The sequence below is a fragment of the Pezoporus flaviventris genome, unplaced genomic scaffold, assembly GCF_033815535.1.
Source record: "Pezoporus flaviventris isolate CSIRO_AGI_PZ_B2104156 unplaced genomic scaffold, CSIRO_AGI_Pfla_v1 ptg000036l, whole genome shotgun sequence".
Lineage (NCBI taxonomy): Eukaryota > Metazoa > Chordata > Aves > Psittaciformes > Psittacidae > Pezoporus > Pezoporus flaviventris.
Window position 1 is genome coordinate 33,471,950 of NW_026892584.1, and position 16,201 is coordinate 33,488,150.

General features: G+C 36.9%; 2 protein-coding genes across 5 annotated transcripts in view; one reads left to right on the top strand and one right to left on the bottom strand.

Moving 5' to 3' along the window:
- Window positions 1-16,201, bottom strand: part of TTC7B (tetratricopeptide repeat domain 7B) — a 138,785-nt gene that overhangs the window by 115,992 nt on the left and 6,592 nt on the right. For all 4 annotated transcript variants that reach the window (XM_061463793.1, XM_061463791.1, XM_061463792.1 and 1 more), the window contains exons 2-3: window positions 5,763-5,917; window positions 4,447-4,615 (exon numbers count right to left, since the gene is read on the bottom strand). In XM_061463793.1, the coding sequence (XP_061319777.1) occupies window positions 4,447-4,615; window positions 5,763-5,917 (324 nt within the window). The remainder of the gene's footprint in view (window positions 1-4,446; window positions 4,616-5,762; window positions 5,918-16,201) is intronic.
- DGLUCY (D-glutamate cyclase) overlaps window positions 1-16,201 on the top strand; it is a 189,103-nt gene that overhangs the window by 7,714 nt on the left and 165,188 nt on the right. The gene's annotated exons all lie outside the window — the stretch shown is intronic.

The window sequence follows — 16,201 nt, forward strand, 5'->3', positions numbered from 1 at the left end:
ACACAGAGCAAAACAATAAAAAAAAAAATGAGTGGAAAGTCCATGCTTGTCCATGAATTTAACCACATAAGAAAACATCATCCTCCACTACACATCTCGTTTTGACTTGAGAATTTGAGGGAATGGTGGAGAAAGGCAGGAACATGTTGGAATTGCACTACATTATGTGTACTCTGTGGAAGTTATCTCCTCACAACTTTTGCATGAGGGCTATCTAAACTGTGCTGAATGCTGACCTATGATATTCAAGTTTCTGAGGCTTTGCCTCACGCATATTCATATGGCTGATCTGTTGGCTTAATGGACACAGCAGCAGACAACTTTTCAGCAGACCACTCCTGCATCTTCTTCTACTCAAGGTAAAGCATAACTACTAGCAGCCAGAGGAAAACAAACATACAAACAAACAAACAAAAACCCAACCCAACCCAAACATCAAACACAAAAAATCCGCACAAACAAAACCACCACCATCACCAATAAAATTGAAACACACAAAACCCCAAACTTGGTCTCATTCCTTAACTTTCTTTCTGAACATTTTTATTTGTTTTCCAAAATTATAATCAACTGGCCATGAGTTTTTCTTGGTGTGATGATATACAGCAGTGCCTTTATCACCACATTAATAATTTTGATCATTTTCTCTAGGAGCAACAGACAGCAACCACTTTCCAGCACTGCTCCGGCACTGTGGCCCTGTGGTTCCCTGCACATCACAGGCTGGCAAAGAGCTGTGTGTAAAGGAAATGGGAAAGTTTTCAAAAGTAAATTGATGGGATTTTCTTAGAATTCCATTGAAATTTTACAATGTTGCATTTTGACAAAGCTATCAGAAGCTTTCTTTGGAAGATTTTAAGCAGCATGTCACTAACTAGACATTTCCAAGAAAAAAATAACAATCATTTAATCTTCCTTTCTGGGTTTTGAAAGCCTTTGAACCCTTTGTTTGACTTACTATCATTCCATATTATGCCTCTCACTTACATTCTTCTGAATATGCTGTCCTCACATAAAGCTATAAACAGCACAGAGAATTAAAAGCATTCTTTTAAAAATACATACGCATTTAATCAATTTATGTAATTAAAAAAATTTTAAGTGCACTGCAGGCAGTAGATGACTTTAGTTTTTTGGTTTAATGACAAAGTTATTCCAAGTTGAAGACTGCAGGGGCAAAAAGACACTAAATTTCATATTCTGGAATATCATAATGATGACTTTTTCAGTGAAGACTATTGTAATTTAATGAACATTTTGCAGTAAGGTTTACAAACAGCCTTGACAGATAATGCATTCAGACACACTCACTTTGGAGAGTCTGAAGAGGCAGTAAGAATACTCCTTTTGATTTTTGTCACATCTACTGTCTAACAACATAAATACATACAGAAGTATATTTATATATGTATGCATACACACATATATATACATACATAAATACATACACACCCTCCACAGTAGAGCAAGTGTTTGGGGATCTCGCTTCCCCTGCCATGTTCTGATTCTATTTTTTCTCCCCACAACTGTCACTACTGCTGTTCCTCCCCTCCTTTCCAGCCATCAGTAGATAAAACTCCAGCAAAATTTAGCTTGAACCTGACCTGGAACCTATTTTTGCACTTTGTTACATCCATACACATATGCTGAATCTTCCTTAGCTGTGAAGAACAGAAAGACATATTTTGTATGTTCCACAAGCAAGAGTAAGATGGGACATATGGGAAGCCAGTCATTTCTAAGGGCTTCTTGTGAACTGTTAACTGCCTACAGCTACAGCGTAACATGCTCCCTTAGGACCCTGAAACAACTATATAAGAACAAGCATGTTAACTCAAGCATCCCACTCAATCTATCACTTCTGAGGTCATAGAATGAAACCTCAGAGTGAGGAGGTAAGCACATGGAGGTGGTCGCACCTTAAATAAGAAAAAAAAAAAAGAAAAAAAAGGCTATTAAAACCTGCCATTAGTTATCTGCCCTATGCCTTTGTCAGAGGTAAGTACATCAGTTTCAGACCACTACACAACAGCATGCAAGACTGCAAATTTACTGGAATGGTATTTGCCCCAAACTGGATTGAAACTGAGCAACAAAAACCAGGTAACTTCAACTGCTGCTGTGCAGGTGGGCACACTGAATAGAGCAGCCACGCTCACGTTTGCCAACCTGCAGCACAAATACTTCCTCACTGCTTAATAACATGGTGCTAAGTTCACGACTACCAAAGAAATAAAATCTAAATACCCAGAAGAATTTTTATCTTTACATAATCAGGTTATCCTTGAACTTGCAAGAAGAAACACAAATCCCAGGGAAGCACAAACCCCAGTATGAATAACTTGTATTTAGCTGGGTAATAACTACAAGCCTCGATCACATCCAAGGAGACTCTTAATCAGACTGAAAAGTTTAATAGTCGACTCTTATAATAAGAAAGAAGAAACACCTGCAGAAGGGGGAAGAGAGTGAGAGTTAACTGTACATTAATTATATGGGTAGAAACAAACACTGTTTAGCTATCAATTACTCTAAACTTATATGGACTTCAAATAGCAAATTAAGACTGCTCAGTGATTTCTACTTCATGCTAGAACACATGAAAACATTCTTCCAACCTGCTACCATGGGAAGAAGGGATATTAAACCTTTCATTCAAACTGGAAACATAATCACAAAAAAAGACGATTATGAACACGAATAGAAAAGCAGATCCTCAATAGTCTGCTCAGTTTGCTCACATAAACTGGTAGCCAGTCAGCCAGTAGAAGTGACCAAACGAATGAAGTCTGATCAAGATTAGATGAAGATTTATATGACAGATTTAAATGTTTAAGTATAACATTTGAAATCATAAGCAAAATCTGCTCTGTGTCTTAGCAGAAAACATGCCCGTTTTTTTCTCCCTCCTTTTTTTTAATAAGCTGAACCTACAAAATATATGAGGGCAGGAAAGATACACATTTTACTATTTTCTAAAAACTATTTTTACATTAAATAAAATCAGTATTACTAATCCTTCCTGCAAAATTGATCCCTTCATGTTTCAATTTTTATATATCCTTACGAGGTCAAATAAAAACGAGCCAGAAGAGCTGAGCTGCGGGAAAAGAGTCAATTAAATTACAGGGATTCCTTGGAGATATAAGCAAACTCAGGTACTTAAAGTTGATCATGTCCAAGATTGCATTTCCATAGAAAGCACATGACAAATTCAACAGATATCCTCACAGATAAAAAAAAAACAAAAAACAAACAAAAAAACCAAACCCCAAACAAAACAAAATACAGCCAAATATCACAAAGCTGAGTCAAAGTCTACCCATACCAGACACTGCCAAAAAGCACACAGAGATGCTGTATGAGAGAACTTGGCAGACTTATGTCACGTATAAGATCTCCACATGTACTCCCTTCCCACTTGAATCTAATTTGCTCAGATTTAGGAAGCATCCTTGTGTCTCTGCTATCAGTTAATTCTCTTATTTCCCTGACATCGCTACAGAGAATGATATATGCTTATCTAACATTTGCTAGAGGACTGTGTTGGTGGAAAACAGTCACTCTCTTCCAAGAGTAATATTAGAAACCATCCTTGACTGGTTGTCAGTGAATGCTATTAAAGCCTCATAAATTGTATTTGCTGATTCTGAAACTCCTCTTGCCATAACAAGAAGTATATATCCAATCAAACCCAAGCTTAAACACCAGAAGACCAAAGCAAACATTTAGAAACAGTTAATCCTAATAAACCTACAGCATGCAAACTGCCATTTCCCTCAATACGATGACCCTGCTTAATCTATTAATGAATTTTCTACGCTGAAGTGGCACTGCCACCTTAAGACACAAGGCCAGCATTACAATTTTCACTATACCAGACTAATTAAAAAAATATTAACTTCACTTTCTTTAATATATTCATGTAAGAAAAAAAAGAAAATAAAACTGCATAAGAAATGAACTGTTTATCATGTTATTACTATTTTTCTCAATTAACAGTTTAGTTAAGCAATTTAGCTTGGGTTGAGCATTTTAACATTCAGTAAAACTCATCACCAGGAATCAAGGTTCTCCAATTCTGCTCACAGCAAATGCAAAACTGCACAAAAAAACTGCACTACTTTTGTAACTCCAACCTTTCAGCAACAGTGATAATACTTCTGGTACCTAGCCACAGTTATTGGGACATTTACATATGGAAGAACTTGTAAATACACTTCTAAAAAATTGATTTGGTGGCAGCACAGTCAGAATACTAATTGAGGTTCAAGTCTTTTCAAACCTAGCACAAACGCTGAATAACTTAAAGCAGCCAAGCCATACTCTTATTTATCTACAAATGTAGTACTCCACCATGCCAAAAAATTCTTTAATATTTGACAAGTTATGAATTAAATTAAAAAAAAAAAATCCACATTATTCTACTGGAAAGAGTGATCTTACCTTTAGTAGAATATGCTTCAGCAATCATCCGTAGCCTATATGGTGGCACTGCAGTTAGCTGCAAGTCATCAACTCCAACTCTGGCATATGTGTTCAGAGCTTCTTTGTAATCACCTTCTACATAGTTTAATTTGGCCATAATTAGGTTAGCTTCTTGTAGGAATTCTGGCTAGAAGGAATAAGAATAGAGAGGGATTTTTTTTTTCGTGACAGAACACACCTAATTCTTTATGATAACTATTTGGTCTGTTTTCTGTATATATTCACTATGAAATATCCCTCAGGGTATTTCCTGCAACAGAGCAAACCAACAAAATTCTATCTTCATGTAATATTTGGGAAGCTTGGGTAAGGGGTGAAACCACAAAATCTCACTCCACCAAGCTACTGAAAAGCAATCATTTTATATACTCACATATTTATTCACACATACATCAGAAATACCTCTAAGTCAGAATCCAGCTTTTTCGGTAACTAAACTATTTAAAAGCAACCTATCATTACAACCCCTCCAATGAGATTTTCTAACACCACAAGAACAGTGGAAAATAACACAGCATCAAAACTTCATTATATATGTTCCACGCCCTATATATTTAATTATTTAATGATTTCAATCAGGGCAGAAGAAATGTCTTGGGAAAAAAAAAAAAGGATTTGTGGAAGAATGAAGAAAGAAAAGGAGAAAAGGAAGAGAAATTAATACTCCCACAAATCACAGGAAACAAAACACTACAGATGACTGTAAAACAAGGTTCTTTTGAGCTCACAAAAGGTGGACATTGAGTACAGAAAGGATAAGTTGATGTAGCAGCTACAACAATACTTAAGTACAAGATGGGCCAGAAAGGTTAAGAACATCAAAATGTTATGGCAGAAAATGCTTTCAAGTATTAACCTCACTTTTTGCACCCACAAACATAACTTAAGGAACCTTTTCTGAATATTTCAAAGTACTACAGAAATCTGTGAAGTATTTTGTGTTTAACACTTCTATTTAATGCATTACAGAGAACAATATAGTTATATACTCCAAGAAAAACTTCAAAACAAGTTCTAAGTACTTGACTTAAGCATCCAGAAGTCAATAGCAATTTGCTTATTCTTCTACTGGAAAAATATTTGGGAAATTTAGCTGAATAAAAGCCCACAAAGACACAAAGAGCCATGAAATTGCATACTGCTGATGATCTTCTGGGAACAGCAATGATATCATGAGATATTAAACATAAGCGTTTTGCACATTTTTCTCCATGATCAGCAGAGTACTCCAACCAGTTTCAGCTTTTTTGATACCTCTTCAGACTGACACATACCTTTAGGTTTCCCCTATCAAGCGCTGCCGTGAGATGTTTCCTGACCTCAGTCAGCTTTGGCCCAGGCCCCCGTGGACTACTACTCTGTTTAAGAGCATTTTCCTTCAAAAACAGTTCTAGCTTGGACTCCCCAAGAAGAAGCTCTGCCATGTCATCTGTAAATAAAAAAAAAAAAAAACACATGAAATACTAGAAATCATTTTTTGTTACTAACATTTCAGTGGAAGCAGCCATTGCCTGAATTCAGATTAAAGAAAAGACACAAGGCACTTTGTTTTACTTCTCAGTTTATCTTTTACCTGTGCGATTCATTGTAGAATCAAGTCTCCCGTGTCATAATGAATTAGAACGTTAAACTGAAGTCAGTATTTTCCCCTTCCTCCTTAAAAAGCAACACTTGACTCAAAAGCCTTACGTAGCTTTCTGAACGTGACAAAATACACTTCTGAAACTCACTTTATACAAAAAAAAAAAAAACAGGTGTGTTTTTCACAAAACACCTATTTTAGTTTCAAGTATGAATACCGGATTCAAATAGAGTTTCAAACATGAATACTGGATTCCTTTATACAACTATTTTTAAGTTACATGTCCCTCACAATGTCTTTGATCACCAACTGTATCTCAGCTGTAAGAAAGTAGATAGCATTTGGAGCTTGCTAAGGCTTAAGCCATCCCAAGTCTTCAGGATGAAAGTCCATTTCTCATCATTCTCACCATTTCTTAGGAGGCTTACTACCACTTATCAGGCATAACGGCAGAACATAACACCAGGCTGCCCAGTAAAGCTGCAGGTAGCACGTTTGCTGAAATTCAAGAAACTGGTCATCCTCTACCTTGCCCTTACCAGGACCATGAAAATCATTTCACTGAAACATGTCGAGTACTTCCTCTAGTGAGGAGATGGCTGCAAACATCATCACCTGCCTGTCTGGGTCTTGACAAGACCAGGTCACATCTGCAAACAATGTCAGAATAACCCCAAAAATAACCTAACAATAAATAAAATAGACTTTAAAAAGCGGAAAGGCGAAAAGCTAACAATCAGAAAAGTACTCAGCACCCTATAACCTTTAGGACTGTGTCATTATGGGTTATGGAAATGGACAGAAAGACCAGGACATGCAGAAGTCAGTGTTACTTCCTCAGAAGTATAAATGCATCATCATTATTTCACCTTTAAAGTACAGCAAATTTCTGTCTCATGTCAGTTGGACTAGTATATGACCCATGTAGAATGCCATCATACAGCAAACTATAAGGACCAGTTCTGTAATATATCCTATCAAGCAGAAAGACAAAAAAACTAGAATAACTTTTTTCCCTTAAAACCTCCAGCTAACTGCTGATTCTTTAACCACAATTTCTTCAACAGAGAGTTTAAGAGACCAGACAAATAGCAAAAGCATCAAGGGAATACTTCTTTTTCCATCTATGCTTTTTATCCGATGTTCTGGGAAAGACAGCCAAAGTAATCTGGACATTTATATGTTCTCAACTCCCATTTATTCACATTTTACTGTTTAAACACTGCTGCAGAAGGGAAAAATGTCAGCATCCAGACAAAGACAAACCATGCCACAGATGCAGCTTGGTTATCAGCCTGCTCAATTTTCTGGCTTTCAGGCCATAGTTGTCAAATTCATCAATGTCAAATTTGCAGTAACAGTTCCATTCCTTTGCCTGCCAAAGTTTCTCATGATATTTCAGCTATCCTCATCTCTAGGTCAAACACCAAGTAATCTGAAGTATCATTTTCTACATACACTTTCTTCTTTTAAGAACACCTTTATGCCTCTTCATACACATTTTGTTTTGCCTAAACTGTCTTTAATTCTGCCCAATTTAACTTCACTACAGTAAAGCACTCCGGATACAGCTTTGATACATGCCAGCGAAAAAATGTTGGTTCCTTGAAAGATATGGAAGGGGGCAGTGGGAAAAGTACCTTCCTGGTGCACTGTTACTTTAGAGACATTTGAAAAATTAATGATAGTTGACATCTTTCAAATACTTTCAAAAAAAAAAACAAAACAACAAAAACAACCCAACTAAAGATAAATAACATCCAGTTCAAAATAAATAAATAAATAAATGACTACTACTCGATAATACAGCTAAAGTATAACAATGAAATCTTATTACCCATTAATTTCAACCATACTCAGCATCTATTTTGTTACAATTTACTTGCTGCATGTTCTTTTCCTTCAAACAGAAATCTTAGCATAACTGATAAAAATCAACAGCTTACACAGCTTCAGTTTCAAGCTGCAAACTAAACAACACATTAAATGACCAAATCTCCTTCCTTCCAGCCTTATTCCAAATTTAACATTTCCTTAGCATAGCCACAGTATTATTATAAAGAACTAGTAAAGTCAGATACTATAACCAACACTACCCTGCTCAATGAGAGCTTTAGCACAACACTCTCTAGGACTGCTCTTTCTGCAACTGTTCCATCTCTCTGAAAATCAGAGTGTAAACTGCATGGACAGAAAAGACAAATGGTTTTGTACACCGATGCAAGACAGGTTAGTCTTTGGTGTAAGGAGTTTAACATGTGCTGAGTGAAAGGGTCTCAGAGATTAGAGACCTGCTCCAAACTGACAAACTGTGCTTCAGAACATGTTCACAGGATGCAGTTATTTGCCTTACAAAGAATAGGTCACTGAGGGGTGACCTTCAGCACAGGCATTTTATTAACAATACTCAGAAGACTCCAGATAGTGTTCCAAGTAAACAGTTTTTGTTTATGAGACTCTTTAAAAAGGTGACTAAAAGAAAGAATGGACCTTGAAAATAATACTTGAGGTGAACATAGTAATGTCCTACTTTGGAGAAGAACAATGATTTATTTTGCTAATTGTAGTTTTAAAGCTAAGTGGTAACTTAGAAACAGGTTAAAATATGTCAAACTGATTAAGTTTTAAAGGGTGTGCAACTTGATACTTCCTCCCTGATCTGTACTCATTAAAACCAAAGTATTTCATTCAACAAGCAACATTCCTCTTTGCTTTTATTCAGTTTAGCACTTCATTGAGCAAACTTCATTTCCAAAGAAGGCTGAGGAAATACAAACACTAAACATAACAAGGAATCCAAACTGTACTCTAAAACCAGTGCTTTGGTTAGGGAGCTGAAATATCATCAAGGCTGTCTGCAATGAGAAGAGTGAAGTCTACCACTGATATTCTTCAACACTTCAAACAGCAGAACTTCAAACATCCCAAAGAAAAATGTATCACAAATACCTTCCCTCTCATATGCATTCCCTTAAGTAGGTCTCAAAAATTCTTCTGGCCCACATCCCTGTAACAAGTATTTCTTTAGTTAAATACAGTAGATGAAGAGACAGGTAAAAACCACTGCTAAACTGTGCATGAGCTACCAGAGATGTTTTGTTTATTATATAAACTGCAAAATTGTCATGGAAGCATGTGAAACAAGAAGTTTGGATGGTTACAACAGATTAGGGGATATCTTGAAGAACAGGTTAGACACTAAGGAAAAAGGAAAAAAACCCTTGCACTGTTAGGTGTGAAAATGTATTCCCTGAGAAATAAGGATTCTTAAGAGAAAGTGCTGAAACAACAACTATTACTAAAGGGAAATAGCTACCATCCCCTTAAGACATCCTGAAATAAATAATGTTTCAGAAGAAATTGCTTATCTCTTTCTTCCAGCACAGTATGAGTAATCTAGATAATATCCTTCTACGAGACATTTTGCATCACAGAAAGAGGAAGACCAGCTCTAGAAGTTCCAGTTCTCACAGCCACAGAAGAACAAGACAGGCACAGACATAGATCCACAGCACTCTGAAGAAGGTTTGTAAGATTATTCCTCTTGGACACAGCACTGGGAAAACTGAGAGAAGAAAAACAAGCTGCTGCCTTTGGAAAATATAATTTAGCCTCTCTCCCTCTCGCTCTCATCTTTACCATTCTACCCTAAGGTCAATTTCTTTTCTCTGACAATAACTTGAAAAAATAGGATATTGACTTTAAAGACAGGACTCAAGCAAGAGCAAAGCTTAAAATTCATTTTGGCACATACTCTGAAATTATCCAGACATCCTGAGTTGAGAATCAAAGTAGTCTCTAGCATTCAGATAATTACTTCCCATCAATTGAGGCAAGTTAGAAAAGCTAATGATCTATATATACACTAGCTAGGGACAGCCATAGTGCAGCAACATGTATTACACATACTTTTCATCAGAGAAATGGTGGGAGAAAACAACAGCCATGACTTACAGATCCAACTAAGCATCAAAACAAAAGCTGTTCCAAGTGATCCATACAACACAACTCACCCTTTCCCTGTACCGTTGCTATATATCATGAGACGGCAAAATAAGAGGAAGAGCTACTGTCAGACTGACTTTCATCACAGAAGTGCTGCACTCGCTCAGCTGCTGGTGACTAACACTGGAAGACAAGTCACAGAATGCAAAACATGTTAAGTTGCTAAAGCAGAATTTTGTTATTTACTGAGTCACTCATCTGCTAAGTAAGTTGGCTGGTGCAACAAATCAGCAAAACTGGCAAAAAGTTTTAAATCAAATTACGACTGTGAGAGTGCTTTATTGACAAAACAGTGGCTTGAGGCACATCAACCATTCTGTGCCAGTGAGATCAAGCCCAACGGTCCTTGTAACAACATTCCAATTACATGGACATTTCTGAAGAAGCCACTTATGAAACAATAGCTCTAGTGGAGTTGTTCATCAGATTTAGCTATCTCTTAAGACATCCTTAAATAAGTAATGTTTGAGAAGAAAATGCTTATCTCTTTCTTCCAGCACAGTATGAGTAATCTAGATTATATCCTTCTATGAGACATTTTATGAAGACATAATTAAACTGGGTAAAGTCTTTCAGGTACCTTGAAGGCTAGCATTCCTGCAGCCAATCTAGACGTTTCAGAAGAAAAAAAAAAAAACAAACAACAAAATAACCAACTGTAACAGTTTTCAATACCAGGGAACCAATTTACCAGTTTTAGAAATTAAAACAGTTATGGTTCAACATAAAATTCTCAGTCAAAGGAAAGACTCCCACTTATTCATCCAGTCTTTGGCTGAAAAGTTCATCACCAACAATTGCTTGGTAGAGTTACAGAGTATTTTACAACTTACATCACAACTGCATTTCAGAGCCACTTCCTAACTAGACAAGGACAGTCTGGCTTGCCTGTCTGTTTCTGCAACATCCCAGTATCACTGAAATAATCCACCTGCCCAATGGGCTGTCCTCTGCTCATAACTAAAGACAAGTCTGAGCACTTTGGAACTGCAAGACAAAATGAAGAATGCTTTAGGTGAAATATCCATTTCTGTTAGCAATAAAGCAAAAGTAAAAAACCCAGACACTTCTACACAGGCAAGCTGTTTTCTTTCAGCTTAGAGAAAGTTTAGACACACTCATACCAAATGCTTTGAGAAGAACTTTGTGGTTCATGGCTATCCCTCTCTGCAATATGGATCAACCCTAACCATCTTCAAAATGAGAATAAAGGCTGGCATAAATACGGGGTGGGGGGAAAACACACATGATGACGTGTCTCTGTAAAATAGTGTCTAAAAATACCATAATGACAGCTGCATGGCTACTCGATTTTTAACATCTGCTTTTGAAGCAAAATTGTTACCACACTATAGACATCCAAAGCAGTTACTTGCAGAAAACCAGAGTATTAAAACAGAGGATTAGTCTTCATTTATCCTGGGTCAAAAATTATGAAGCATTATTTCTATCAGTTTAAAACCACGGTCCATCTTGAATCATCCTCTGAATTACAGGCAAAACTACAAAATAATCACTTTTCTGATAAATGATACTACAACCTCCAAGCATTTGTTGAAGAACCCAGGTGTTGTCAGCAGGCTAGGTGAGAGGAATATGTAGTTCTAAATTCATTTCTAAAAGTAACTTTAGAGAGATGGGGATTAAAAGGAAATAACAGCAACACTGCACACAGTTCAAAAAGAAAAAACTGAACAAAAATAAAAGCCCTAACTGAACACAGGTTAGGAGCAATTCTCTGGCCTGCAGAATCCCTCTCCAAGAGGTGACTTAGAAAATTCATTCAATTCCAGAGTACCCTGAGATACATCCATAGCGAATGATAAAGTTTTCTCAACAGAACCAATGAACCTGCCACCAGTTGTTCTATAGGGTACCAAACAGCTGCCTTGTTAAACTATTACCTTTCCTGTGATGGTTCAACAGTTTGGATAAAAACTAAAGCAGAACACTGAAGGTTATCTAGGCCACAACTACTATCTATGTGGTTTCTCAAGTGTTCCTAATATTAATGCAGTAAATGTAATATTTTTTTTAAGGGCCTGATAATTATGTATTTCAGTTGTATTTTTAACATCACAAGGAAATACTTGTAAAGGTACAATGCAAACATGCCTCTCACAGATACCATAGTTGCATCACCTCGACAACTATCAACAACCCTGATCTTGGTATAAAGGTTCCATACACAAGATGCTTTTCTACAATGAAACACCTCTGTCATACTGCTTTGCTACACTGGCAAGAATACACATGATCCTCTGCTAACAACAGTAGTTACACATTATGGACCCTCAACAGCTCAAAATCTGAAGTGCAAAAAAGTGTGGGGAAAATTGGTGTTTTCTTTATTGTATGCCAAATGGCATAGATTAAAATAATTATTTTTAGTATTTCATGTCACTCTCTTCTGAACAACACAGCTGCAAGAAAAATGTACAGAACTAGGATAAAATCTCCTACCACAAAGACTTAAGCAAAGAGGCTCAACCTCAGACTCAAGCCCAGAGGATCTTAATTTTAAGAGGAAGTATTTAGGAATATGAAATACAGAGCAAACCAGCTACAGAATCAGAGGTGACTGGCCAAACAAACTTTAATCTTTCTTTGCAAGTGAGCAGATAAAAATCTAGAAGCATGTTGTATCACCTCACCCACTCTCTACCAAAATCTTCAGTACTTTAGGTAACATATTTTTGACTCTTAAAATGCATAATTATCCAAATGCACTAAAGTCAAAAGATCACAGTTATCATTAATTCCAAATAAAGACTGATCTCACACGAGGTGACATCAAGTAGATAAAGTTGTGAGCACAGAAGATGTTGCTGTTTCACCTGTCCTGTACTGGATTCCAGAGAGAGAAAAATATAGAAAACTCAAGTCTTAAGTCAGGACTAAAAATAATCATTGAAAAAAATAATAAGGGAGGAAAGGGTCAGGGGGTAAAGAGGACAATTATGAGATTTCCAGTATACTAATGGCACCATAAGTTGATGTGCAGGATTCCAGCAAGTCGATTGCCTTTTAATCTCTGTTCTGGTGCTTCAAATCTTCCCAGAGAGAAATTAGCTTGGGAGTGAGAAAGGAAACTTCTCCTACTCAAACCCTAAACCTCTTATTCTCTCTAAAGGTAAAACTGAAGGCTCAGAGTACCTGAAGGGCTGCATGTTGCATCATTTTGAGAGGATTTTTCCTCAGACTTCCTAAAGCAGTTCGGACTATTGTTATGCCTAAACCTAAAAAACAAACTAAGGAATTTCTACCCAGGAATTGGATGGTTTTTGATCCCAAAGAGGTCAATTGCTCCACACAGTACCCAGGCAAAAATTTCAGAGTAAATCATAGAATCAGAGACTTGTTTAGGTTGAAAAAGACCTTTAAGAACATCAAGTCCAACCACTAACGTAGTGCTGCCAAGTCTACCACTAAACTGTGTCCCTAAGGATGACCTTAAATACCTCCTGGGATAGTGACTCCACCACTTCCCTGGGCAGCCTGTTCCAACGCCTGGCTACCCTTTTGCTGAATAAATTTTTCCTAATACCCGATCTAAACCTCCCCTGGTGCAACTTGAGGCCATTTCCTCCTGTCCTATTGCTTGTTAGCTGGGAGAATATACCAACAGCCACCTTGCTACAACCTCATTTCAGGTAGCTGTAGAGAACAATAAGCCTCCTTTTCTCCAGACTAAACAACCCCAGTTCCCTCAGCTGCACCTTATAAGACTTGTCTCTGTAAAAAACAGCTGAAAAAGAGAAAAATCTTACAGCAGCCCACAGAACATTTATAAGAGAAGGCCATTTTGAAATAGTGCTTTCTTCCAGAGCAGGATCTGGAAAACCTGGATCCAGAGCTGATTTCATATTCATATGGCAGAAACAGCATGAAACACATGTTTTCTAACAGAGAACAAGTTGACCGACCATACACTTAAAACAAAAACATCTGCTTTGTTCATAATGCATGTAGCAGTCATTATGAGCATTGGCTGTATCTGTTAGTAGAAGTCTTGAACTATTCATTCAAGCAGCTCTGACCAGAAGTTACTTAAATGCTAAAAGTAATTTTTACACTTATACAAGGTTTACATTAAAGAAAAGAGAAACAGTACATGGATACACGGATGTCACTTATGATTTCACTACTGGCCATTAAGTAGCAAGAATTCACAGCATCATAGGATGACTGAGGTTGGAAGGGAGCTCTGGAGATTGCCTAGTCCAACACCCTTACTCTAAGCAAGATTAGAGCAGGTTGCCCATGATCTTGTCAGGCAGGTCTCTAGGGATGGTAGAAGAGCAGCCAGAGAACATGTGCAAACCAACAGGCACTACCAGCAGAAAGGCTGCAGACTAATGCAGACAATAGGCACGTAACACCAGAAGTGAGCTGCTCAGAGAAACTTCTATTTATTAATGCCTTTATATTATACATGGTCATTTATTCCTCTGCCTCTTAAGTACACAGGGAGCATGGCGTTTTTTACTTTACAGCTATGCAATGTCTTGGTAATTTTCCTACTTGACAGCCAAAACTTGCTTTGAAGAAAAACATTATAGGCTTCCCAGACTATTTATGCATATATATAAACTTACTTCCAAAGTACCATTACTACAGAAATTTATTTAATTTTTATATTAAGAGCAGAAAACTGCTGCAATTATTTAAAATTGTATTATTTTTCTTTTTTTTTTTTTTAAATATTCAAGCACCCAAATTTTGTGAAATGTTAAGACCATCAAAAAAGTAAATATTCAAGCCAGGAAAACCAGGACAACAGCAATGTATTGTCTAGATTATTGATAATTTTATGTTTGAATTAAACATAGCCCATTCAGTCAAATGCAATGCATAACCAAGAAAGAATGTGGGTCATATCCAAGACTGGTAAGCATGAAGTGTGGAAAGCAAGATCGCCATCATCTTTGGGTGTCTAACTGGAAACAATTCTACTACAACACTGAAGGAGAATGATCAAAATTTAGCTTCTTTCTATTTATGTTTTGTTTAGGTTACAAAGATCAGAGAGTGACTTGGAAAACAGGAAAAGCACATACTGTGGTAGTGAGGAATTCTTTTCAGTCTTGTTTGTTGACATGATTTGTTTCTCAAAGGACAAACCAGTTTTCCTGTCGCTACCAACAATTAAAACAAAACCCAACTAGAGACTATTTAGATGGAAGGCAAAACCAAACCATGTGATGGGGACAGTAGCTCTTGTTCATGCTCTACCAAACAGCTGCACTGCAGTACAGTACAATTTGTCAGATGGATTCCCTTCTCTTGAAGATAAAACGAGATTATAGTAAAGGATTACTGTCTATGCATACATGTTTGGAGTGGAACCATACCAGTCATAGACAAATCATCAGTGGGATGGGAACTTGCAGAAACTTATCCAACATCTCTTGAAGCAACAGAGCAACTGATAACATCTCTGATCAGAGTTCACTAATAACTACCATTATGCACCTATCACGCTTTTGCTGACACCATAGAAATGTCCAGATTCAGCACTCCTCCTCCAGAGCCTGGAGCAGAGATCAAACATTCTCCAATGATTAAAGGACTTGCTACCAACAAATGCAGAACTATCAGCCAGACATCCTCACCCCCTCCAATTTAACTCAACATCCTGCCACCTTGCTTTTTACAAGTTACTGTCTTCAGTCACTTTATCAAATCAACAATTAAATCGTGTTCAGTGCAGAATAAAAATGCAGGGAATTAAATCATCACATTCTATAATCTGATTATTTACAAGACAGATTTGAGAGGAGGGGGAATGGCCCAGATCTGGCATGGTTAAGGACCTTCTGCTCCCTTCTTTACTACCATGTGAATCAAACTCAAACTCAAAAAAGTGGTATCAATGATCCTGAGTTTATGCTAATGAACTTGTTTTCCTATAGCAAAGTTAATACTAATCTTTAACTCTTGAAGTTAGGTTAAAGAAACCTAGAGCAGCTATAACACAAGACATACCAGTACTTATACACTGGTAAGTCAGACTATCGTTTCTTCTCATAACTTTAAAACAAAGCAAAAGAGTGCAGTCCACCCAACATTAACATATGAGGTATCTAATTTCTAAAATAATTACATTTATAATACATGGAAGTA